The sequence below is a fragment of the Melanotaenia boesemani genome, chromosome 21 (assembly GCF_017639745.1).
Source record: "Melanotaenia boesemani isolate fMelBoe1 chromosome 21, fMelBoe1.pri, whole genome shotgun sequence".
Taxonomy (NCBI): domain Eukaryota; kingdom Metazoa; phylum Chordata; class Actinopteri; order Atheriniformes; family Melanotaeniidae; genus Melanotaenia; species Melanotaenia boesemani.
Genome location: NC_055702.1, coordinates 25,718,577 through 25,744,383, shown reverse-complemented (window position 1 = coordinate 25,744,383; position 25,807 = coordinate 25,718,577). Strand labels below are relative to the sequence as shown.

Here is a 25,807-nt window from a genome sequence, read left to right as displayed (position 1 = left end):
TAACCTGTCTCCACCTGAGCTTTTTTTTTTTTGTTTTTGGATCCTGCTTTTTGGACTAAACTTGTCATTACTATTTCACTACATAATTTTTCAGTTGAATATCTCCAACTACAAACTACCCATAGACATCTGTCTTGTCTCCATAGAAGAATCAAACGCCAGAGCCTGCCTTTGCTGTTTTCAACACTCGCCTTAGCTTTGATGAACTGGTATCATTCCAGTTCTGAGTTTCTGAACTTCTGTGGGTCCAGTCTACTGAAACATTATAGGTCATACTATTGTTATGGGTTGCTGCCATTTATGTAGATCGCTATACTTGCAGGATGTTCAGTTAATTATCATTCTTAGATATACACCACACTGTGTAAAGATCTTAACAAACATGCACTTTCCTTTAAGGTTTAACTATGAACTTGTCTCTCCTCTAAAGTCTTTTTCAGTCTGGTATGATAGGATTATGGCTTCATAAGCACAAACGCATGAATATCCTCACATGAAATAGACCGTTTGTTTTTACACTGTTAGGTGTTTGACTTCGGGGGAAGATGAAAGCATAATGATACTTTTGGTTTGGCTCCTGGTGAGATGAAGGAAATGAAAGGGTTAGTTAAAAAACAATATGGGTGGACTAAAATGATTTAACACTTGTTTGCTATGTAACATGTCAACACAACACTTTACATACTGTTATCAGGAAAACTAGAGGCTGAATATCATTTAAGTTTAATGTACCAATGGGGTCCTTTTAGGGAAATCTGCAGGCTGTTTTATTTATGAACACAAAATCCAGTCTGGTTTAATTAGAGCTGGATATATATACTTTTATGTTTCATGATTTGAGTTACTAACCAGATGGAGAGTTTTTCTTTTTATTGGTGAAACTGACTATTTTCAGTTTCACTGTTGATCACATTTCTTTCAGTTGCAGACCTTCTGGAAAACTTCAAACTCTTGGCACTTCAAGTCAGAATGATACACAACAAACATGTTAGGTCACACATCTTGAGTTGATTAAAAATCTTTAATTGACTTTGAGTAAGTGAAAGATGCATCGGCACAAGGTACAAATGAAGAAAACTAGTAAATATTCCTTCATTACTCCTGATCATCAGATATAAGGCAGCATGCATGTATGCAGTAAGTGTTTTAACAATTCAATCAGAGGATTAAACACACTCATTCATTAATAAGTCTTAGGTTACATAGAAATGATCTCTCTTCCCCAACCACCACACAAAGAAAACCATAAAATGTTAAAATGAAAACAGGATATGTTACGATTATAGAAAAAAATTCTTTCAAACTTTTCAAACATAATTGAACACATTCAGGTAACACATATATCCCTTCATGCCATTAAATTCTCTAAACAATTCTTACAATTACATAACTCATAAGTAGGGATGCACCGATCGATCGGCCGTCCGATCGATCGGCCCTGATTTCCTTAATTTTGTGGGATCGGTGATCGGCCGATCACTACATGTGAAACCGATCTTAGCAACCGATCATAACTATCTCGCAAAAATCCTTGAGCTCTGCTATGAGGGTACGCTTCCTGACCCCCCCCCCCCCCTCCTCCTCAGTGTGTCACGTCTGCACGTAGGTCAGCGTAACAGTCCACCTTAACAAGATGTCCTCAGTGTGGCAGTTTTATGTAGTGAAAGAAAATGAGCCAAAATTGGCAGTTTGCATTTCGTGCAAGGCCGAAATTAGTCGCGGTGGGGCCACAACCAAAACTTACAACACAACAAACCTTATTCGCCATTTAAAAAATCACCATCGAGCTGATTATGCAGCATTTGAAGCTAGCAACCAAGTTAAGGCTAAAGTTGCTAGCGGAAGCAAAGAGCCAGCCAGTAGCCCGCTGTTCACTTTTATGAGCAATGAAAAGAGCAAGGCAACGACAAGGAAACTTATGGAGTTCATGGCATTGGACGACCAACCGTTTTCTGTCGTGGAGGACCCAGGTTTCAGAAACCTGATGCAGCACCTGAGCCCACGTTACAATTTGCCAAGCCGGAGATACTTTTCAGATGTTGCCTTACCGGAGTTGTTCAACGAAGTTTCACGATGCACTCGCAGCCTGCTAGAAGCCGACGCAAAGACGCTCAGCTTTACAACAGACATCTGGACTTCTGATGTAAGTTTAATGTCCATGCTGAGTCTTACTGCGCAGTGGATCGACCAACAATTTGAACGACAACAGGTGCTTCTACGCTGTAAAGAAATGCCGGGGTCTCACACTGCTGCCAACTTGTCAGTAGAGTTTAAGGCGATGTTGGATCAGTGGAATATAAGTCATGAAAGCGTTCACGTTGTCTTACGAGACAACGCTCGTAATATGGCCAAAGCACTGGATAATGCCAACTTGAAAAGTTTGCCCTGCCTGGCGCACACGCTGCAACTTGTTGTAAACGAGGGACAACTCGCGCAGCGCAGCATAGCAGAAGTTGCGGCAATAGGAAGGAAAATTGTCGGGCATTTTAAACATTCATCGCTGGCATATTCCCGCCTCTATGACATACAGGAACAGTTAAATCAGCCCAGGAAACGACTACAACAAGACGTTGCGACTAGGTGGAACAGCACTGTCTACATGTTGCAGTCCCTGTTAGAGCAGAGACGTGCCATTGGGGTGTATGCTGCTGAGAACGAGTTACCAGCCGCATTTACAGCACACCAGTGGGAGCTTGTGGAAAATGTGCTGACCATCCTCGCACCTTTTGAGGAACTTACAAAGGAGATCAGCTCATCAACAGCTTCAGCAGCTGATGTCATCCCAGCGGTCACTGCACTCAAACGACTTTTAGAGAAGCAAGCAAGCACAGACCGCGGTGTGGGTACAGCCAAAGCAACACTGTTGGAAGCTGTTGTAAGAAGATTCAACAACATTGAGCACGAGCCCCTGTACAGCTTGGCTACTATTCTTGATCCAAGGCAAGTAACTAATTATTGTCTTTTCTATCCATAATTACAAAATCCCTACTACCAGTTAAAAAGAACTACATTAAAAAGGAAATTGCTTATTTTTACACATAAGTCATAAAAACTGATGTGAAAAACAATAATTAATCCATCTTTCTTTGTTTATGCAAAACAAGATACAAGAATCGCTACTTCTCAGCAGAGATGAAAGATGAGGTGAAACAGCTCCTTCTGGCCAAACTTGCGGAGGAAGAGACCAGATCCACACCTGTGGCTGAAAGACCTGTTGCAGAAACATCCACCAGACTGGGACCTCCTGACACTGATGCACCTGCAGCTAAAAGGTGTAGTCTACTGTTGGCAGTACATGATGAAATCCTAAAGGAGAACATTGAGAAGGAGCAACAGCTAGCCACCCCTTCAGCCTTGCAGGTAGAGAGCTACTTATCTGAAGTTCCCACCGACAGGAGCCAAGATCCATTGGCCTACTGGAGGCTCAATAAAGTTCGCTTCCCTCATATTGCTTCACTTTCCCGAGCCTATCTGTCAGCCCCATGCACAAGCATTGAAAGCGAACGCCTGTTTAGCTTGGCTGGGCATGTAGTGGATGAGAAAAGAAATCGTCTGTCTGGTGAAAAAGCAGAAATGCTTTTGTTCATAAAGAAAAACTTGCCACAAATGTACAAGTGACAACAATTAGTCAGTGAGAACAGCTTCTCTGTGCAATGTTACTCCTTGTTACTACCTGTTGACTTGAAAATGTTACATATCCTGCACCGTATTTTCTTTTAGGACTTCTGTTCTTTAAGGTGTTTGTTGATTATTTTTTAGATGTTTTTTATTTTTAAATAGCCACAGAACTGCTGCATTTGTACTTTTTTTTCTTTTTGCACTACAAAAAAACTCAAATTCAAGACACTTGATGGTTTAAGCTTGTAAATTGTTTTATTTATTATTTTTAAGTAATTGCATTGTTTTATATTGCATGCAGAAAATGCAAAATATAAACTTTTATTTTAGTGAGAGGCTCAATTCAGCTCATTCATTCAATTCAATCTGTTGAGCTAGTTTTCTGTTTACGTGATTAAAAACAGAGTAAAGTAAAATAGTGAACAGATTTTTGTTATGTGGACAACAATACTCAAAGTTTTTTCTAATTTTGGAAAAATAACTTGTGCAGTTAAAAAGTTTACATTGTAGTAAATGTTACTGTTTTTTTCAATAAAACAAAATTTGGTACGTTGAAGATGTAAGCTGTCAAGTCAATTCTGAGGAAAAATCGGTATCGGCAAATATCGGTATCGGCAAGTCAGATTTTTTAAAGATCGGTGATCGGTGATCGGCCAGAAAACTGCAATCGGTGCACCCCTACTCATAAGTAGTTCTGCTGAATAAACTCCAGAAACAACTGCATGGAGTCAGGGAAACTTCCAGAAACCACTGTCTGTGAACACCTGTGTCAGTTCACCCTCAAATCCACAAATGCAGGTTAAAGCTCCATCATGCAAAGAAGAAGCCAGATGTGAACAAGATCCAGAACCAGCGCCGTCTTCTCTGGACCAAAGCTCATTTAAAACGGACAGAGGCAAAGTGGAAACCAGGATGAAAATGTGAACTTGTTTCTAGAAAGCATGGACGGCGGTCCTGCAGACTAAAGAGGAGAGGGAACATCCAGCTTGTTATCAGTGGACAGGTGAAAAGCTGCATCTCTGATGGGATGGGGCTGCATTAGTGCCTATGGCGTGGGCAGCTTCCACATCTGTGAAGCTCCATCAATGCTGAAAAGTACATGGAGGCTTTAGAGCAACATCTGCTCCCATCCAGACAACGTCTCTTTCAGGGAAGTCCTTGCAGATTTCAGCAAGACGATGCTGAACCACATCGTGCATCCATCACAGCAGCATGGCTTCACAGGAGAAGAGTCCGGCTGCTGAACTGGCCTGCCTGCAGTCCAGACCTTTCACCAGTACACAACATCTGGAGCATCATGGAAGCAGAAATCCAGCAACCAAGGTCCAGGACTGTAGAGCAGGTAGAATCCTGCATCAGACCAGAATGGGACAACATTCCTCTCCTAAAACTCCAGCAACTGGTCTCCTCACTTCCCAGACGTTTCCAAACAGTTGTTAGAAGAAGAGGGGATGCTGAACCATGCTGAACATCACCCTGGAACTACTTTTTACACCATGCTGAACATCACCCTGGAACTACTTTTTACACCATGCTAAACATCACCCTGGAACTACTTTTTACACCATGCTGAACATCATCCTGGAACTACTTTTTACACAGTGCTGAACACCACCCTGGAACTACTTTTTACAACGTGCTGAACATCACCCTGGAACTACTTTTTACACCATGCTGAACATCATCCTGGAACTACTTTTTACACCGTGCCGAACACCACCCTGGAACTACTTTTTACACTGTGCTGAACATCACCCTGGAACTACTTTTTACACCGTGCTGAACATCACCCTGGAACTACTTTTTACACTGTGCTGAACATCACCCTGGAACTACTTTTTACACTGTGCTGAACATCACCCTGGAACTACTTTTTACACCGTGCTGAACATCACCCTGGAACTACTTTTTACACCGTGCTGAACATCACCCTGGAACTACTTTTTACACCGTGCCGAACATCACCCTGGAACTACTTTTTACACCGTGCCGAACACCACCCTGGAACTACTTTTTACACCGTGCTGAACACCACCCTGGAACTACTTTTTACACCGTGCTGAACATCACCCTGGAACTACTTTTTACACCGTGCTGAACATCACCCTGGAACTACTTTTTACACCGTGCTGAACATCACCCTGGAACTACTTTTTACACAGTGCTGAACATCACCCTGGAACTACTTTTTACACAGTGCTGAACATCACCCTGGAACTACTTTTTTAAATTTAACTTTAATTTTATTCAAGCTGTAGTTGATGGGGCTGGTGTAATGCTTATATTCTAATATCTTATAAAGTTGAGCTTTGTCTGCTTGCCCTTTTTCAAATCTTCAGTAAAAATTTCTGTTCATCTTTGCCATCTTTGTTATTTATTTATTTGTTTGTGTCTCTCTTAATAAAAGTTAATAAAGAAACGTTTAAATTTAATTAACTGATGGTTTAACTGAAAAAGTAACTAGGACCTTATTACTGAACTTCCAGACTAATTAAGCAGTCAGAGTACTTGAACTAATCTGATATTAACACTTGATTTTTACCTTCTGTCTTCGTATTTGTCCTCATCACTCATAATAAATGGTCTATTTAGACAGCAGTATCTGTCTTATCCTGCTTTTTTCCTGTGATCTTGTTCCACATTGAGCTTAAGGCGTACTTCAGCCCACGATGAACATCATCACCTGCTTGATGGGACATCTCCTCCAGTTTCAGGGCCTTCATTTTATCTCCAGTTTCCTTCATCTTCTCAATCAGGAAGTCCAAGTGGACATAAGTGGACAGTGAATTAACATTCAGGGAAATTTTATTCAGACTCTCAATATGCCGGTAGGCTTCATTCAGCCACTTTACTTTGTCATCTTCAAGGTTTTCTTTCTCTTTTTGAAGACTTTCCAAAAGGCTGGCCTGTTTTTCACAAGCTGCTTTTTTGCTTTCATATTTCTCTTTCATCTCTTTCTCAGTCTTCTTAACCTTCCTTGTCTTGTTCACATATCTCCACTTTTCCTTCACATGAGCTGAGGCAAGACACTTCCCAGTACAAACAGTGCAGCGGCCATTTTTCATGACCTCACAGTGTTCTGGTGTCCAGGCTATTGTGCATCCAGGAAAGTGACAGTTCTCCTCACAGTGTGGACAAGTGACTGCTGCATTATAAAAAAACAACATCCACGTCCCACCATCAATGGCTTGTTTCTCTGTGTAGACCTCATCAACTTCTACAGTGAAGTTCTGGTTCATCTTCATCTCCTGCTCATTTTTCCTCAGTGCTTCTTGAGTCTGTTTGATTTTTGTCTGTTTCATCTCAGCCAGCTGGATTCTGTCCTGCAGGTTCTGGATGCAGGCCGTCAGTCGGATACGATCATTCAGAACTTCCAAAGTTTGCTCCAGTTTTTGAGGAGCAGTGTTTTCCAGAAAGGATGTGAACTCACGCATTCCTTTGTCTGATATTTTATATGTATGTTCAAGTAAATCCTTATTTTTCTCTGTTCTGGTATTATGTTGACAGTTATTAAACAGGAAGTGAACAGGCTCCTTGTTTCCTTTTCTGGCACATTTGATTTTTGCAACTTTGAGAGCCTGGAGAGCATTTTCTGGTGATATTCCATCTGAGTGTGTGATGAGAACCACGATGTTTCTCTCCATGTCACTTCCAAACAAAGACATGACTGAGTTGAATATGTATATGAGGCGGTTGCTCAGTCGATTATCACTCGCCTTGATCACCAGACCAACTGCATCTACTTCATGAACTCCATTGTTTGATCGAAACAAGTCAAATAACCTTTGACTCACGATGGCATCTTGTTCAATATTTTTGGTGTCTCCATATCCAGGAGTATCGATGATTGTCAGAGAGTAGGGCAGAGTTTTACCTCCAAACCCAAAGATCTTGTAGACGATCACATCAGGTGTCTGACTTTCTGTCTGACTTTTCATCTCCTCCTCTATTATCTGAAACCAGGCCTCATCCTCCCACTTCACTCCCATGGTGAAGTTGGCCAGAGCGTTGATCAGAGTTGATTTTCCTGTTCCTGTTTCACCAACAAGTAAAATGGTTTTATTTGTTTTCTGCACATCTTTCTTACCAAATGTCACTGTTCTTAGAGTTCCAATGATATCTTTGTCAGTAATCAGCTTGTAGAGAGTGGGAGATCCCTCCTTGATTACTTCACTTCTTGTGATGATCTTCTGGATGTTTGATTTCTCAGAACTTTGATTTCTGGGATGAAAAACAAAAGTGGAGTTTAATAGTCATGAAAATTATCTCTACGTCATATTTATTACAATTTAAATTTAGAAACTATTTAAATTAAAAGCTTTCAAATGATCATTTTCAAAGGCAAAGGTCCCCTAACGTTATATTTGGGTGTGGGGGTTATTATATTATTATAGGCAAGGCAGTTTATTTGTATAGCACATTTCATGTACAGGACAATTCAAAGTGCTTTACATAAAACAAAGGCATTACAGATATTTAGAAATAGTAAAATGCATCAACACATTATCACAATAAAATAATAAATTACATTAAAATTATTAAAAGCAAGATAAGTTCAAAAGTTAACATGCAGATTTCATGCATACAACCCCTGGCAAAAAGTATGGAATCACCAGTCTTGGAAGAGCGCTCATGCAGTTGTTTTGTTGTGTAGAACAAAATCAGAAGACAAACATGACACACAACTCTAGTCATTCCAAATGGCAACTTTCTGGCTTTAAGAAACAATAAAAGAAACGACGAAAAAACATTGTGGTAGTCAGAAAAGGTTACTTTTACTGACCAAGCACAGGGAAAAAAATATGGAATCGGGGGGGGGGGGGGGGGGCTCACCCAGTCAATTTCCTTTCCCTAAGTGAGCACCTGCTTCAGATTAGATGTGCTTGTTAGTCTGCAGTTAAAACCACAACTTGGAGACCTGTTTCACCAAGGGGACTGGCATGAATCATGGCTCCCACACAGGAGATGTCACTTGAAACAAAACAGAGGATAATAAAACTTCTTGAAGAAGGTAAATCTACACGCAATGTTGCCAAAGATGTGGGCTGTTCACAGTCAGCTGTGTCTAAGATATGGACCAAGTACAAGGAACATGGGAAGGTTGTTCAAGCTAAGCGCACTGGTAGACCAAGGAAGACATCCAAGCGTCAAGACAGAAAATTTAAGGAAATATGTCTTAAAAACAGAAAATGCACAACAAAACAAACGAAAAACAAATGGGAGGAAATTGGAGTAAATGTATGTGACCGCACTGTGAGGAATCGCCTAAAGGAAATGGGATTTTCATACAGGAAATAAAAGACGAAAACCATCATTGACACCTAAACAGAAAAGAACAAGACTACAATGGGCTATGGAGAAGCAGTCATGGACTGTGGAGGACTGGATAAAGGTTATCTTCAGTGATGAATCACGGATCTGCATTGGACAAGGTGATGATGCTGGAACTTTTGTTTGGTGCCGTTCCAATGAGATTTATGAAGAGGGCTGCTTGAAGAAAACATTAAAATTTCCACAGTCCTTGATGATATGGGGCTGCATGTCAGGTAAAGGCACCGGGTAAATGACCGTTGTCACTTCCTCAATAAATGCACATGTTCACACTGACATTTTGGACAGTTTTCTTATCCCATCAATTGAAAAGATGTTTGGGGATGATAATATCATTTTCCAGGATGACAATGCATCTTGCCATAGAGCAAAAACTGTGAAGGCATTCCTTGAAGAAAGACGCATAAAGTCAATGTCATGGCCTGCAAATAGTCCGGATCTCAATCCAATTGAGAATCTGTGGTGGAAATTGAAAAAAATGGTCCAAACCAAGGCTCCAACCTGCAAAGCTGATCTGGCAGCAGCAATCAAAGAGAGTTGGAGCCAAATTGATGATGAATACTGTTCATCACTCGTCAAATCCATGCCTCAGAGACTGAAAGCTGTTATCAAAGCCAGAGGTGGTGCAACTAAGTATTAATGGTGTTAGAATTTTGTTTTTGTCTGTGAAAATAGACTGATTCCATATTTTTTTCCTCAGAATTGAGTGATTCCATATTTTTTTCCCTGTGCTTGGTCAGTAAAAGAAACCTTTTCTGACTACCACAATGTTTTTTCGTTGTTTCTTTTATTGTTTCTTAAAGCCAGAAAGTTGCCATTTGGAATGACTAGAGTTGTGTGTCATGTTTGTGATCTGATTTTGTTCTACACAACAAAACAACTGCATGAGAGCTCTTCCAAGACTGGTGATTCCATACTTTTTGCCAGGGGTTGTAGGCACATGAGAAAAGAAATGTTTTTAATCTGGATTTAAAATGTCTACATTTGGTGAAAGTTTAATCTCCACTGGCAGTTTGTTCCACATTTTGGCAGCATAACAGCTAAATGCTGCTTCTCCATGTTTAGTCTGGATTCTGGTTTGGACTAGTTGACCAGAGTCTTTGGATCTACGAGCTCTGCTGGTTTATATTCTCTAAACATATCACAGATGTATTCTGGGCCTAAACCATTCTGGGATTTGTAAACAAGCAGAAGGGTTTTAAAATCTATTCTGTGACTGACTGGAAGCCAGTGTAAAGATTTCAAACTGGTGTGATGTGTTCAGATCTCTTAGTCCTGGTTAAAACTCTAGCAGCAGCGTTCTGGATGAGCTGCAGATGTTTAATGCTCTTTTTAGGAAGTCCTGTTAAAGGACCATTACAGTAATCCTGTCTACTGTAGATGAATGCATGGATGAGTTTCTCTTGGTCTTTCTGGGAGACTAAACTTTTAATTCTGTTGATGTTTCTGAGCTGGTAAAAAGCTTCTTAGTGAAGCTTTGATGTGGCTGCTGAAAGTCAGATCTGAGTCTATCAACACTCCAAGGTAACGAACTTGGTTGGTGATTTTAAGAGCCCGAGTCTCCAGGTGTTTGCCAATGCTGACCCTCTTCTCTTTGCTACCAAACAGAATAATCTCAGTTTTGTCTTCATTTAATTGTAGGAAATTCTCCCTCATCCAGGTGTTTATTTGCTCCAGACACTGACACGATAAGTCTATTGGACTGCAGTCATCTGGTGACAGAGATACATAAAGTTGTGTATCATCAGCATAACTTTGATAATTAATGCTATAGTTCTGTTATATTTTACCCAAAGGGAGCATATACAAGTTGAACAGAAGAGGTCTTAAAACCTTACAGCAGACTAAAGATAGAGGAGGACTGGATCTACCAAACTTTAATCACTACTTTATAGCTAACAGGCTGCAGTACATCTCAATGTGGCTCAAACCCAGTTATCTGGATGAGCCGTGGCTAGATGGGGAGCAGGCTTTGTGTGAGGACTTAGTCATCTCTGACCTGCCGTTCATCAGCTCAACCATTAAACCATATAAGTGCTTTAAAAGCCTTAACATCCGTTTTTCCTTAATGGCTTGGTGGGAATTCTGTAAGATAACCAGATCTTCCCTTTTTCCATGTAGACTTACACCCATCTGGAACAACCCTGACATCCTGCAGAACAAAAAGATGATAAACTTCACTCAATGGAAGACTAAAGGAATACAACAGTTAGGACAGATAATAGAAAATGGAAACTTTGTATCTTTCAACACAATTGTCTCACAGTATGGAATCAACAGCAATAAATTCTTAGAGTACCACCAACTAAAATCAATTATATGTAAGAAGTATACCCCTGTACAGTTAGACTTGCAGCTTCCTGTCAGAATAGCAGAATTCTTGAATCTTAATACTCCAAAATTATTATCAAAAATATATAGATTACTTGCAAAGCTAGAAGACAGGATATCTCTCCCAACTTCAAAATGGGAGGATGATTTATCTAATAACTTTGATCAGAAAAGATGGTCACAAATATGTTTAAACACGTTTAAAATGACTCAGAATTCAAATATACAACTAATACAATTCAAAATTCTCCATAGAACTCATTATACAGGACACAGGATGTTCAGGATGGGCCTTTCACCATCAGATATCTGCCCACACTGCTCTGAGAACACTTCTGATAGCTACATCCATGCGCTGTGGTCCTGCACACCTGTCCAAAGGTTCTGGATTAAGGTGTGTGAAGATCTCTCAAAATGGTTTAAAACCAGTTTTTCTGCAAACCCCACACTTTGCCTACTGGGCGACCTGGGTGACACTAACATAGGAATACACTCCATAAACTTGGTCCTCGCAGTCTTATGCATCGCAAAGAAAACTATTCTTGTGAACTGGAAAGATAAGAATAATTTGTCTATCCAGCAGTTTAGAAATCTCCTGTTAGATCACATCAGCATTGAGACAATGTCTGCCTCCTCCAGGAACCAATCAGATGACTTTCATTCCCTCTGGTCCCCTGTGACTGGCTACATCACCTAATGTAGGTGGAGGATTGCGGCTTCGCTGGGATGGGGGTGGATATGGGTGGGGGGTCCCTGGTGGCTTCGGGTCTCCGGTTGTCTCCTGGGTGGGGATCTCGGCTGCTTTGCTGCTGGGTCGGCTGGGGGTTCCGGTCTGGGCGGGCGGCATTGGGTGGGCCCCGGGGTGGGACTGCCTCGTGGCGGTGGGGGGTGGCTGCCGGGGCGCCTGGGTCGGTGTCCGTCGGCCCCTGGCCGGGTGGCCGGTCGGGCCCGGGGTGGGCCGGGTGGGGGCCCCGGGCTCTGGGGTGTCGGGTCTCCCCCCTCTCCTGGGGGTGGGGGGTCTGCCGCTGCTGGGGGGGGCTGGGCCCGTCCGGATGTGCCGTGCCGGGGGTTGGTCCGTGCCCTGGTGCTTGGTCGCAGCCCCGGAACCTGGGTGGGGGTGTGTTTGTATATAGGTGGGTGTGTGTGTGTGTGTGTGTCTGTAGGTATGTGGGTGTGTGGGTGGGTGTAGAGGGATGTGTGTGCTGTATGTGTGTGTGGGTGTGTATGAAGGTCTAGGTGTGTGCGTGTATGTGTGTGTGAGTGGTGTGCGGGTGTGTGTGTGGAGGTCTATGTGGGATGTGTGTGTGGGTGTGTGAAGGTGTGTATATATGAGTGTGTGCACGTGGAGGTCGAGGTGTGTGTGGAGGAGTGAAGGAGTGGGTGGAGGCGTGAGTATGTATGGAGGTGCTTGTGTGTATATGCAGGTATGTATGTGAGTGCGTGTGTAGTGGTGTATGTGTATGGAGGGGTATGAGAGTGTGTGTGTATGTGGGCACCGGTGTGTGTGTTTATAGGTATGTGCGTGAAGTGTGTGTGTGGAGGTATGTGCACGTATTGAGGTGTTGGTGTATAGAGGTGTGTGAGAGGGTGTGTGAGTGGCTGGGGGAAAAAAAAAAAAAAAAAAGTGTGTGCGTTTGCAGGGGGTTAGGACGTGTCCTCTGGGGGGCGCCCTGGCCGGGTGTTGGGGGCGTGGGCCTGGGGTTCCCTTCCTTTGCCTCGCCCCCCTCCCACTCAGAAAGAGGAAAGTGGCCCCTTGGGCTGGTGGCTGGCCCCTGGGGGGTTCGTGGCGTGCCTGGGTTGGGGTGCCTGCTCCGGGCCTGTGACGCCCTTCGGGGCCGGCGGGGGACGGGGGCGCCCTAAGCCACTGGCGGGTCATCTTCCAGGGGGGAGGCTTACTCCCCTCTGGACCTACATCTCCTGACCCCTCCCCTCCCCCACTCTTCACTACATACACAGGTTGGGCTGTGGGAGGTGTGCTTGTTGCGCTGGGCGGGGCAGGGGGGTCATCATAGTGGCCCCATTGCTTCGCCAAGCGGAAGCATGCCTCCCAGCTTTTAATTCCACTTAGTCACTAAGCACAAATAACATTTGCAACATACAAACACGTTTTGGGGGGTGGAACATGCGAGGTCAGGTGGGTGGGACTGCTCAGGTGGCCCCACCCCCTCCTCAATGCAGTTACTGCCCCCCAATTTTAGCCCTCTTTTTTTAATTGCAAACAGCACATAATATATTCCATCACTAGTGGGGGAGGGAGGGGGGATGGGGTCTTCAAGCGCCCCTGTCTCCATGGATGGCCCGGGGGCGGGGCGGGCCGGGTGGCCTGTCGCGTTGGCCCGGGGCGTAGGCGGGCTGTCCCGGGGGGTTTTGGCTGCTGGCCCTGGGGGGAAGGTGCTGTTTTGGGGGTGGGGAGTGGGGGGCGGGTGGGGGGTTGGGGGCCTGGCTCGTGTCTCCTCGCCTCCTGGCTGGGGCTGTCCCCCCGTGGCGTGGGGTGGCGGGAGGATGGTGGTGGGGGGATGGTGTTTGTGTGTGTGTGTGTTGGGGGGGGGGGGGGTGGTGTGTGGGTGGGAGAGTGGTGTGGGTGTGGGGGGATGGGTGGTGGAGGGATGGTGTGTGGGAGGGTGGGGTGTGTGGAGGTGGATGCGTGGTGTGTGGGAGGGGGGGTGGTGTGGGTGTGGGAGGATGAATGGTGGAGGGATGATGTATGTGTGGGAGGATGGGGTATGTGTGGGAGAATGTATGGTGCAGGGATGGGGGAGTGTGTGGGAGGATGGATGGTGGAAGGATGGTGTGTGTGCGGGAGGATGGATGGTGTATGGGAGGGAGGATGGTGTGTGTGTGGGGGAGTGGTGTATGTTTGGGAAAGTGGGTGATGGAGGGGTGGTGTGTGTGTGTGGGAGGATGGGGTACGTGAAGGTGGATGTTTGGTGTAGGAGAGGGAGGACGGTGTATGTGTAGGAGAATGATGTATGTGTGGGAGGATGGGTAGTGGAAGGAAGGTGTGTGTGTGTGTATGGAAGGTGTGAAGGTGGATGAATGGTGTGTGAGAGGGAGGATGGTGTATGTGTGGGAGGATGAGTGGTGGAGGGATGATGTGTGTGTGGGAGGATGGGATAGGTGTGGGAGAGTGTATGGTGGAAGGATGGTGAGTGTGTGGGAGGAAGGATGGTGTGTGTGTGGAAGGATGGATGGTGGAAGGATGGTGTGTGTGTGTGGGAGGACAGAGTATGTGAGGGTTGAATGGTGTATGCGTGGGAGGATAAATGGAGGAGTGGAAGGAGAGTGTGTGTGTTTGTGTGTGTGTGTGTGTTGGTCTGGGGGGGGGCAGGACTGGTTCTCGGGGTGTGCGGCTGGGCGCTGGGGTGTGGGGCTGGCCTCTGGTGGTGGCCGTCTGGGCGGGCCGGGTCCCCCCGGGTGGCGTGCTGGCCCTCGGCCTGTGGGGGAGGGGGGTGTCCCTGCGCTCCTGGGCCCGGGCCCTCTGTCCCGTCTGTCCCGGGCGGCCGGTGCCCGGGGGGGTCGGGGACTGCTGGCCTCGGCCCGCCGAGGCCGGTGCCCTGTGTCCGCGGGGCGGCTCCTGCTGGGGTCTCCTGCTGCTGCCTTCCTGGGCGGGCGAGTGGTCGTCTCTGTGGACCGGTCGGTGTCTGTTGCCTGCGGGGGGGCTGGTGGCCTGGGTCTCGGGACCGCTGGCCTGACTCTGGCCTCTGTTCAAGTGAGGTGGCATCTGCATGATCACTCTGCATGGTCACTGCTTCCTGAACGTCTCCACACAGTCTTTGCGTCGCCGTGTGGCCGAGTTCTCCAACACATCCACACAGGTTTCTCTGCGCGTGTTCTTGAATACAGCAGTTTCACTTATATCTATTATCATATTTTGTTTCTTTTTTTAATTATTTCTGTTCTTATTATTATTATTACTCTTACTCTTATTATTATTATTGTTACTATTATCAACTAGTTGTGTAATGACCTACTGGCTAGGATGATCTTAGCTATATATGTTGTAAGTAGTATGGATTACATGGTCTTCATTATGATGTTTCAAGTCCCCACCCGCACTCCCCACACCCTTTCTGTCCCTCTCTCTCCCCTCCCTCTTCTCTCTACTTTCTTTTCTCTCTCTCTCTCTCTGTCCCCTCCGGTCGAGTCCAGCATTAAGAGTCTGATTTAATAAAGTTTTTCATCAAGAGGGACTTTATACATGTAGTATAAATCCCTGCTTGATAGAGTAAAATTGCCCAGCACCAGACAGCAGCCAGGCAATCATTCTGTTTGCAACGATGCTCGACAAGACAGGTTAAAAAAAAAAAAAAAAAAAAAGAAGAGGTCCAAGGACTGACCCCTGGGGGACTCCACAAGTCATGGCCACTCGCTCGGATTCATAGCTGCCGATCGTAACAAAATAACTCCGGCCTTCTAAATAGGACCTGAACCAGTTAAGGACCGCTCCAGAAAGTCCAACCCAGTTTTCCAGCCTGTGCAACAGGATTCTGTGATCTACAGTATCAAACGCAGCACTGAGATCCAACAGAACCAGGACTGATACTTGACCAGAATCAGTATTCAACCTAATGTCATTTAACACTTTGACCAGAGCTGTTTCAGTGCTGTGATGAGGTCGGAAGCCGGACTGAAATTTATCAAGATTTCCACTTTAATTTAAAAAGTCATTAAGCTGGTGAAATACAACTTTCTCAATAATCTTGGAAATAAAAGAGGTTAGAGACAGGTCTATAGTTGTTCATTATAGAGGCATCTAGAGTCCTTTTCTTTAGGAGTGGCTTAATAGCAGCTATCTTTAGTGACTTGGGAAAAATGCCTGATGCCAGCGAGCTGTTAACTATCAGTAGGAGATCAATTTCTACTGAGGTAAAAACTGTTTTTAAAAAGTTGGATGGTATCATGTCCAGAGTGCATGTTGTTGATTTCAAATGCCAAACTGTTTCTTGTAGGATTTTTAAATTCACCATTTTAAATTGCGACATAACAGAATTATTTCCAGGTTTTAGACACAGACTAGTTTTCTTGTTTGACTGTGTGGAATTAATATTTTGCCTAATTGTTTTAATTTTTTGGCTAAAAAAGTTGGCAAATTAGTTGTATTTCTCAGTGGAAAGGAGCTCAGGGCTTATCTTTATAGGAGGATTTGTTTTTCAAACAGAGTGCGAGAATTGTTGACATTCCTGTTAATCGTTTCAGATAAATGCAGCTCTCTGGCCTTGCACAGCTCATTGTAATAGTTACGCAGGCTTTGTTTATTTTTCTGCCATTTCCGCTCAGGTTTTCTGCATTCTCTTTTTAGGCTGGTGACCACAGTGGTGTACTCCATGGTGTTTTCTGTTTGCTCAAAGTGCTCTTGATTCTTATCGGTGCAACAGCATCCATTACATTCAAGACTTTCAGTTTGAAATGATCCAGGAGTCCATCAACTGACTCTGCTCTGGTTGTTGGTAACATAGCTATGACCTCCACAAACTTAGCACTTGTTCTTTCATTAATGTACCTCTTCCTAACGGAGAAGCAGGTTGTTTGGACATTCTGAGTGATCAGTAAATCAAACAAAATACAAAAATGGTCAGACAAGGCCGAGTCAGTGACCACAACAGAAGAAATATCAACACCCTTTGAAATAACCAGGTCCAGAATGTGAGCATATTATGTAGCATGCAAATTAAATGAAATAAATTAAAGTTTTATTTTACTGATTTGAATTTAAATTGATTTGTGCCCAGATAGCAGCCTTATAATGTCCTAAAACTTAAGAATACTGCCACACATTTATCTGCCTGGACTGCAAATGTATTAAATGTATTTAGATTTATATTATATAGTGCTGGGATACTACAGAACCTAAGCATTTTTTGTGAATAAAAAGTGAACCCCTTCTTTTCCATTTAGACACTTCCACCAACTTCTGCTAGAAGTCTTGTTCACTTAGGCCCTGTTCACACCACAACGCTGAGACAGTAAAACGGAAAGTTTTTGTTGTGTTCTGGTCTCTTCTTTCCACGGTAACAGAGTTTTAGGTGGATAAAGCCACACAGATTTGACAACGGCCTCCAGGGTGAAATCTTTTCACTCCACAAGGTTAACAACAACAATGGCGGACCTCCTTTCATGTCTGTTGAAGCAGAACTTGTTTCTGGTGGAGTATTAATGCCGTCAGCGAAGACGCAGAGGTTACATGCACCAGATTACTAGCGCTTGATGTGTAATGCTTTTGTTGTTGTGTTTTGAGGATGCATTGCACACCTGGGTGTGTTGTTGCAAAGTTTCACTGCCTACTAGAGGCCTAGCGTGTACACGACATCATTACAGGTCCACTTTGTGATTTGTATCCTGCATGAAGATAATTTTCTTTTTGCTGTCGTTTAAATGCTTTTTTTTTTCAAAAACACAAAGGAAAGATATTTGCGTTTTGCGTGGAAGCATTGTTGTGTAAACAGGACCTCTGTCTCTCTTCTGACCAGACCTCTGATGGGGTCCCACCTCTCCCTGCTTTGATGCTGGAAAAGGTTAGTGTCTACCCATCCCCCAGACTTCTAGAGACCCAGGAGGTCTCCTTTTCTCTAAGGCTTCCTAAAGGAAAAAGCCTGGTACCTTCAACTTGTTCTAAAAAACCTCCAGATCAGCCTTAAAGAAGCAGATGAACTTTTACTGTTCTGTTTTTCAGCAGCAGTTCAGAAACTTCCTCTGAATCAACGGAAAGTTTTCCTTTGGAGAGCCGCTTAGTTAGCCTGCCTGGTATCCAGCCCTTAATGAGAAGAAACGACCACTCTCCTTTTTTTTTGTGTCCTGTCCAGCATCATGACAGCAGAATGATGGTCAGGCTGCCATATTGTCCTGAACAAATTTCCTTTGCCAAGAGGGGCCTTTTGGATATGAGGTTTCCCTTGAATCTTAAATGTTATTCTTTATTATTTTATGTTAGCTTTTTCTTTTTCAAAAATGTTTCTTACCAATAATACTCATAACCACACGTAGAAGAAGAAGAAGAGGAACAGGAAGGAAAGAAAAAAAGCAGAAGAAGAATAAAGACGAGAACAACAACTGTCAACTGAGTTTTTAAGGACAGGCTATACGAGTGTTTAGGACGTGTTGGGCGGTTGGAAACAACTTTATAGCGACGCATTACCGCCGCCAAATGGTGTCTGAAACTGACGTCGGCTCACAGGAGTGAATTCCAGCACTACACACATAACACACACACTCACACTGAGGGGGTCCTGCTGCCTGGCAGCAGTGGGACCCACCACCACCTCATGGCTCCTTCCTGCCCTGTCGCGCTGGGGGCTCCGGTCTGGCGGCCCCTCTGCTCTGGGCTGAGTGGGGCCCCTGCTCTCTCTGCGTTGGCTGTCCTGGGCTCTGTGCTCTGTGGACCTGCCGGGCCTTTAGGACCTCGGGCTCCCTCTTGTCTCCCCCTGATGCTTCGGGGTGCGGCGTGGTCATGGTCCCCTTGCAAGCACACATTTCATCCTTGTTGCTTGGTCACACATGCATGTTCACGTTCACAAGTGCATGCTCACAAACATGCTCGTCTCTCCACCTGCTTCCAACTAGATGTTGCTGATGTTTGTGTGTTTGTACGTCTCTATACAGGTATGTTTGATGACTGTTGGACCTTTTCCTATCATCATTACCCTTTTTTCTTTATGTATCATGTAGTACTGTGGTAGTTTAAATTGTTTTTGTGAATACTGATGTGATTTAGGCAGCCTATACAACTTTTATTTCCACATTTCAATTCTGTCCTTTTCTTTTTTTCTCTTTTCTTCTGTCTCCCTGTCAGGTTCAGCACTGAGATATCAAGACTAAAGAAAATAAGATTACAATAAAAATAATAAAAATATTCCAAACATCAAGGGCATCCATGTATATAACATGTCTCCCTTGGTAGAGAAAATCTGTCTGGCAAAATATGGCACACAGACGCCGTTCTGTATGTTGGGATGCTGGACAGGACAGGGTTAAAAAAAACAAAACAAAAACAAACAAACAAAAAAAGAGTCTGGGTGTCATCCTCGACAGTACATTGTCATTTCACTCTCACATCAATAACGTTACCCGGTCTGCATATTTCCATCTACTAAACATCAGTCCACTTCGGGCCTTCCTCACCCCCATGCTGCCTCTATCCTTGTTCAGTCTTGTTACATCCTGCATTGATTACTGCAACTCTCTCCTGTTTGGCCTTTCTCAAAAGACCCTCCATAGGCTTCAACTGGTCCAGAACTCAGCTGCTCGGATCATCACTAAAACCCCCTCATATCACCATATCACCCCCATACTACAGCAACTCCACTGGCTCCCAGCATTGGACTGTATCCAGTTCAAACTGCTCCTCTAAACCTTCAAGGCCATTCATAACCTCACTGCTTCATAATATCTGTCCGATGTTATCTACATCGCCATCCCATCTCACTCCCTTAGATCCACCTCCTCCTCCATACATCTCACTGTGCCCCCTGCCCACCTCAGCGCCATGGGGAGCCGAGCCTTCAGTCACTCTGCTCCCCATCTCTGCCATTTTCAAATCCAGACTTAAGATTTATGACATAACATTTATGCTCGACACAGAAGACAGATACGTAGACGGACAGACAGTGTAATCCGTGTTCTGCGTTGGCTACGCACATAATTTGGTCTGTTTTGGGGAAGCTTAGCTATCTGAAGGGGCTGAGCAGAATAACTGACATGAAACCAGCAAAAGAAACAAACCAGAGAAAAAGAAGAGGATCAAGAAGGAAACAAAATTGCAGGAGAAGAATGAAGACAAGAAAGACTATCTGCAAGTTTTAAAGGTCCCATATTATGCAAAATTCACTTTTTAATGGTTTTGGAACAGTCATACTGGTCCCCCCGCATGTGTAGGAGACCCGTAAGTGTGAAACTCTTTCAGGCGCTCTCTCTCCCCCCTGCTCCACCTCTAGGGAAGTAAGCGCTGAAATGAGCTTGTTTGAAAGCGTGTACGTTATGACGTCATAAGGGACAATAACCACTCCCCACAGAGCGATGGACCCGTCTACCGGCTCTCAAAGCCCGCCCTCTAAAAATCACCTAGCGCCCAGTGTTTTTCCCTCTTCGGCAACCCTCGTTAGCGGACATGGCTAAGCGACAGAAGCACTGTTCTGTTTGTGGCTGCATAAATGAACACGAAAACGTTTTTTTACTTCCATCCACTGAACCCACGAGGACTGAGTGGATTAATTTTATTTTTGGAGGAAATGTACCCGGAAAACTTCCAAAGGTTTTGCATGTCTGTGGCCAGCATTTCAAAGAGGACTGTTTCCACAACATGGGGGCATGGAAAGCAGGCTTCGCCAACCGTTTGAAGCTGAAGCCAGGTTCAATACCAACTGTCCGTGACACAGCTGGAGAGGTAAGAGCTGGCAGTTATTTTATCGTTTCGGCCTTATTAGTCTGATAGCTTGAAAATATATTAACCTGTCAATCACCTCATGACGGGCGATGCGATGGGCGGAGCCAACAGCTGAGCTGCTCCACCAGGGTTCCGCCCACCATAAACGGCACATTTCTGAAGCTGCTAAAAAGAGGGAGGTGAAGAGAAGCTGCTGCACTCAAACTGAGGGTCGATTTGTCCCTACCATGGCGGAAATATTTCATTTAGATATTAATGAATGGTCTCAGATTGGGAATAAAGTGTATAATATGGGACCTTTAAGGGCGTGTTGGGCGGTTGAAACAAATTCATACCAGTGCATTACCGCTGCCAAACAGTGTCTGAAACTGATGTCGGCTCGCGGGAATGAACTCTGAACTTCTTATGCTGCATAAGCTTAATAAACTCAAGTGTGATCTTCTCATCAAGACTTGTGGTAAAATTATTTCCACCACACATCGTAGTCTACTTGCCAGTGAACGCTGGGCTGGTGAGAGTGGTAAAGCAAACAAACCATCCAGTGAGCCAATGTACTGCAACATGGTGGATAATCTGCAGCCTTTATTATATTTACTATATTAGGTTTTAACAGTGGCGTGCACAGACATTTTGTAGGGCAGGTGCTCAGTTTTAAAATAAAGGGCACTTTGCAGAGCATGTGGAACCGCCACCTATGTTTGATTATAGTGTGGAAAAAAACAAAAAAAAACAAACAAAAAAAAACCATTACAGGCTTTTATGTACTTGCAAATTTATTGAAATATGTTACTGTACATGAACCTGGTACTGATCTGACACTGCTCTCCCTATCTTCCTCATCTTCCATGCTGGTAGATGGTCTACTGTGGGACAGTAGAGAGAATAGAGTGATGCATCTGTAAGTAAGACATGCTTAGTGACAAGAGTCAGTGCATTACACCACTAAGACTAACACCAGTCTGCAACTGCCATAGTCGGCCTCTAATGTCTCACCACTAGCTGTGTTCTGCAGACAAATTCTAATTGTTTATGATGTTCAACATTTCATTATTAGCCTACAATAAATACAAGATAACTTTGAATTCGGTAGGGCCTAACATGGAAGCAACTTATATTTGTGGGGCTACAAAATAATGTACTGGGATTATACAGCTCGTACCAGATTGGGCTGCCAAACCACATTGTGGACACTTTTACATGCTTCAATAAAGTTTGTGGAAGAGTTAATTTTTTAAAAACCTGAGGCCTCCCAATCATTGTAAAGCGCTTTGAATGTCTATATAGCAGTCTATATCTAGTCTAGTCTGAAATGTAAGGAATTATTATTAAAAATTTATTTGCCTCGTTGGTGTCTGCTTTGCATGATCACGTTGCCAAAGAACAAAACAGGCATACATGCACGTGCATGTGTGTGTAATGGGTGTGTGATCGAGTTAACATAGTGGGCCACATACAGTATATAAAAAAATAATTCTGATAAGAAGCAAGCGCTTCAGCACCACCAGGTCTCTATCTGTGCACGCCAGTGGGTTTTAACACCAAACTAAATACAGAAACCCAACGACTGAATATATTCGAATATATTCACTTCATTGTTTATTTACAGTGAATGAGCCCTGGTGATCAAATTCCTGCTTCTTAGTCAATGAAAGCCTCCCCCTAGCGATTAGCTATTGTTACTACATGACATGGTTGAATTGGTTTGGGCCGCTTGAATGAAATGCAGTGTGAAAGCAAACTGAACTTAACAAAGGTGCAAACATTTTCCGAATTCCCCGGCCAAGGCTGGAACTGAGTACCTTGGACTACCCTAATGTGAATGTGCTTTTGACCTTCAGAACTGGCCTTAACCTTGGTTGGCAACATTGATTTTTAGCTTAAGAATTGCGACGACCCTTTGTTCTTGCTAGGGCTCAGACAACTTGAATATTTATCCAGGTTGATTAAAGACTTAACAGGAGACATAACCTTGGAGAAAGACCCAAATTCTACCAAGAAGTAAGCAACCAGCCAACATCACTGGTCTAAGAACCTGCTGGGAGATTTGGCTATGCTAATCAAACTAACAATGGCTGCAGAGAGAAATATTTTGCAAGAAACAGTTGCATAGCTAAAAGAGTCACTTGAAAAGTCTTTTGAACTCATACAGAAGCAAATGACAGATAGCAGCAACATTTTACGGTCATTGAAATTACAACCTGATATAAGTGCTACAAAATTCAGCTATTCAACAAAATTAACAACATTTAAATTAGTTTACATATAAAAATAAAAAGACACCCACTCCTGGTTTGCAGAGATGTGATAGTTAGAAAATTAAATGATTTGGAAGACAGATCTTGCAGGAACGATTTAATAGTAATAATATAATAATAATATAATAATATAATAAACCTACCAACAGGTGGGGTAGGCAACGACCTGAGAGGCTACCTCCAGAAGATGCTACCAACACGGATTCTTGCCCTTAGAGTGGCCTGATTGAAAGTGACAGAGCACACTGAATCTTCTCAATAACAAGTGGAGGCCATGAACCAGAATTTTTAGACTCTTGAAATACATCGACCAATGTCGTACTGAAATAAGCAACCCTGCCGTTATAGGCACCTTTCCAGTCAGAAATAGGAGGGGGTGCATATTGTGGTAGAGAAGTATGTCAGAATATGCCAGAAGGTGCGAAGAAAGTCAAACCTACACTCCTTGAAGGCAGCTGCCTGCAGTTCTTCGCTGATTACAGTCCAAGTACAACGCAGGAACGTGAGAAATACAACAACATCATATGAGCGGGGACTCAGTTCAGTTGGGGAATGACTGAGAACATTGCAAAAGTTCTGTAATGCTTCTTTCAGGACTTAGATTTTGCTTATGTGTGGAGAATGTATAACCCAACTATTAAAGACTACAACTTTTTTCCTCTAGACACAATACTTTCTCCCAAGTAGATTTTAGTTGAATTTCCACCAGCCTTCTGCACTCTGTACACTCAGTAGAGTTCTAACCCAGACACACTCATATCTATTCTTAATTATGGCAACAGTCAAACCAAAGTTACAAGGTGGAGATTTAATCCCATACACATTAATCACAATATTGCTTGTGTGGGGTGGAGAGATGGGGGGGACAATGCCCCAGTGGCCGTTGTCATGGCCACCTGTTCGCTCCGCCCCTCACCCTTATAATGGGAAGTTTTTGGAAAATGGCTGAAGAAGAAACAAGTGATGATGAAGGATGGGATGTTAATCTCTTGTTGTTGATTCTAAGATGTTCTGTTTCATAGAGTTGGGCTTTTAAGAAATTACATGAGCTCATCTACATGTCACTAATCAGAGGTGGAGTCAGGTTTGTTAAAGATTTCCTCTTAATTCTAATTTAAAGCCTTAAATCTTCTCTATGGTATGAATTTCATGAGCAGTGCTGCTATGAGCAAACAGTATTTAACTGGCTGTTGCTTGAAGAAAACCTGCCCGTCCAGATTCTTTGTCTAACCTCACCCCTATCCATCATATATCTGTTGACAGATCATGAGCATCCGGATCTGATCACGCATGACCCCATTCACTTAAACGGGATGGCTGTTGAACGTGTCTCCTGCTTTAAGGTCCTGGGCATCCACATCTCAGAAGACCTCTCCAGGTCCACCAACACCTCCAGCCTGGTCAAGAAGGTCCACAAACAGCTCTTTTTCCTGAGGACACTGAAGAGACACCACCTGTCTTCAGCCATGTTGGTGAACTTCTACCACTGTGCGATTGAGAGCATCCTGACCAGCTGTGTCACAGTCTTGTACAGGAACTGCTCTGTCGCAGACAGCAAGATGCCACAACGGGTGGTGAAAACCGCCCAGCTCATCATAGGGACTCCACTTCCAGCAGTTGAGGACATGCAGAGGACACGCTCTCTGCGTCGAGGTCACAGCATCCTTAATGACTCCTCCCATCCTGCCCAAACACTGTTTGCTCCTTTGCCCTTCAGCAGGCGCTTCAGAAGCCTCCGGACCAGGACCAGCAGACTGAGGAACAACGTTTTTTCCAGAGCTTTCTCCTTACCGGACTCTGCCCCTCACTGATCCCCCGCCCTACACATCACTACACACTCGTCATCCCCCCTCCCCCATCACTCCTCCTGGTTATACACATACATGTTTTTCACTCATCTGTATAATATGTTCATAGTCTGTATGTATAGTTTAACTCCTTTGAAAGAAGCTGGATGATCCCCCTCCACAATTACAACACTGCACTGGATAACCTGTATAATCTGTATATTGTAATCTGTAAAGTATATTTATAGCAATCAATAATCTGTATATTATGTCTATACCATCTACATGATGATCAGTATTGTAAGTTCATTGCATCTCAATCTGTGTATTTGTGGCCAGAGGTCTTTCTCCTCCCTCTGTGCCACTACATGGCACTGTGTTGCCAGACCTATGGCGCACTGATGGATCGATGGCACAGAGCGAGTATTTAAATCCAGGTGGAACACACCTTGATCCCTCGAAGGAGAAAATTGGAAGGTAGTTGGCTAGAGCGGTTATAGATCGGATCTGTGCACCACCTGTGTGTTCTTTTTTTTTCCCTTTGGAGTGTGGTACTGAAGAGTCAGCCAATGTCAAGGGGTGGTAAACTTGATGAGGAGGGGTGAAGTAAAATTGGCAAGAGAAAAAATAAATGGAAGATGTCTGCAGATAATTCACAGGAAAGTGATGTTGATGATAATGGCCACACTAAACTACAGAAGGAAGGTGTGGTAAAAATCATGATGGGAGAAGCTGTGTAGATCCAGTGCAGTGTTGTTAGAAGAGGGATTTAGTATCGTAGAATTGATGTAGGTAACAGGTAGCATGTGGCAGTGGAACTGTGGACGACAAAAGGGAAAGTTATTCTTGTTAATGTGTATAATCCTTGTGTTAGATTACAGAGGAGTTATTTCATGGAAATTATGGATGGGATTAATGGCCCACTAGTTTTGGGCAGGTTGACTGATGGAATTGGTTGAGTGGTGGAGGATTTTATGGATTTATATAACTTAGTTGTTTTAAATGATGGGTGGCCTACATGGTTTGGGGCAGGTCGGATGATTTCATCCTCCATTGACATTACATAAGCCTCGTCGGAGCTTGCCATGGTTGGGAGATGGGATGTGCTG

At 43.9% G+C, this 25,807-nt stretch overlaps 2 protein-coding genes across 2 annotated transcripts in view; one reads left to right on the top strand and one right to left on the bottom strand.

Annotated features, from left to right (window-relative positions):
• The first annotated feature begins 1,649 nt into the window (after positions 1-1,649).
• Positions 1,650-4,267, top strand: LOC121633076 (zinc finger BED domain-containing protein 4-like). The gene is made up of 2 exons (XM_041974953.1): positions 1,650-2,940; positions 3,105-4,267. Exons 1-2 carry the CDS (start codon positions 1,880-1,882, stop codon positions 3,616-3,618), a joined length of 1,575 nt encoding a protein of 524 aa, XP_041830887.1. The 5' UTR covers positions 1,650-1,879; the 3' UTR covers positions 3,619-4,267.
• A 1,475-nt stretch (positions 4,268-5,742) lies between these two features.
• LOC121632104 overlaps positions 5,743-25,807 on the bottom strand; it is a 29,763-nt gene continuing 9,698 nt past the window's right edge. Inside the window, exon 4 of the mRNA XM_041973293.1 lies at positions 5,743-7,839. Within this exon, the coding sequence (XP_041829227.1) occupies positions 6,207-7,839 (1,633 nt within the window). The 3' untranslated portion in view covers positions 5,743-6,206. The remainder of the gene's footprint in view (positions 7,840-25,807) is intronic.

Excerpts from the sequence above, each read along its gene's own strand:
- LOC121633076 (XM_041974953.1), top strand. The coding sequence starts at position 1,880 with ATGAGCAATGAAAAGAGCAAGGCAACGACAAGGAAACTTATGGAGTTC. Across the intron at positions 2,941-3,104 it reads GCTACTATTCTTGATCCAAG|ATACAAGAATCGCTACTTCT; the intron begins GCAAGTAACTAA and ends ATGCAAAACAAG.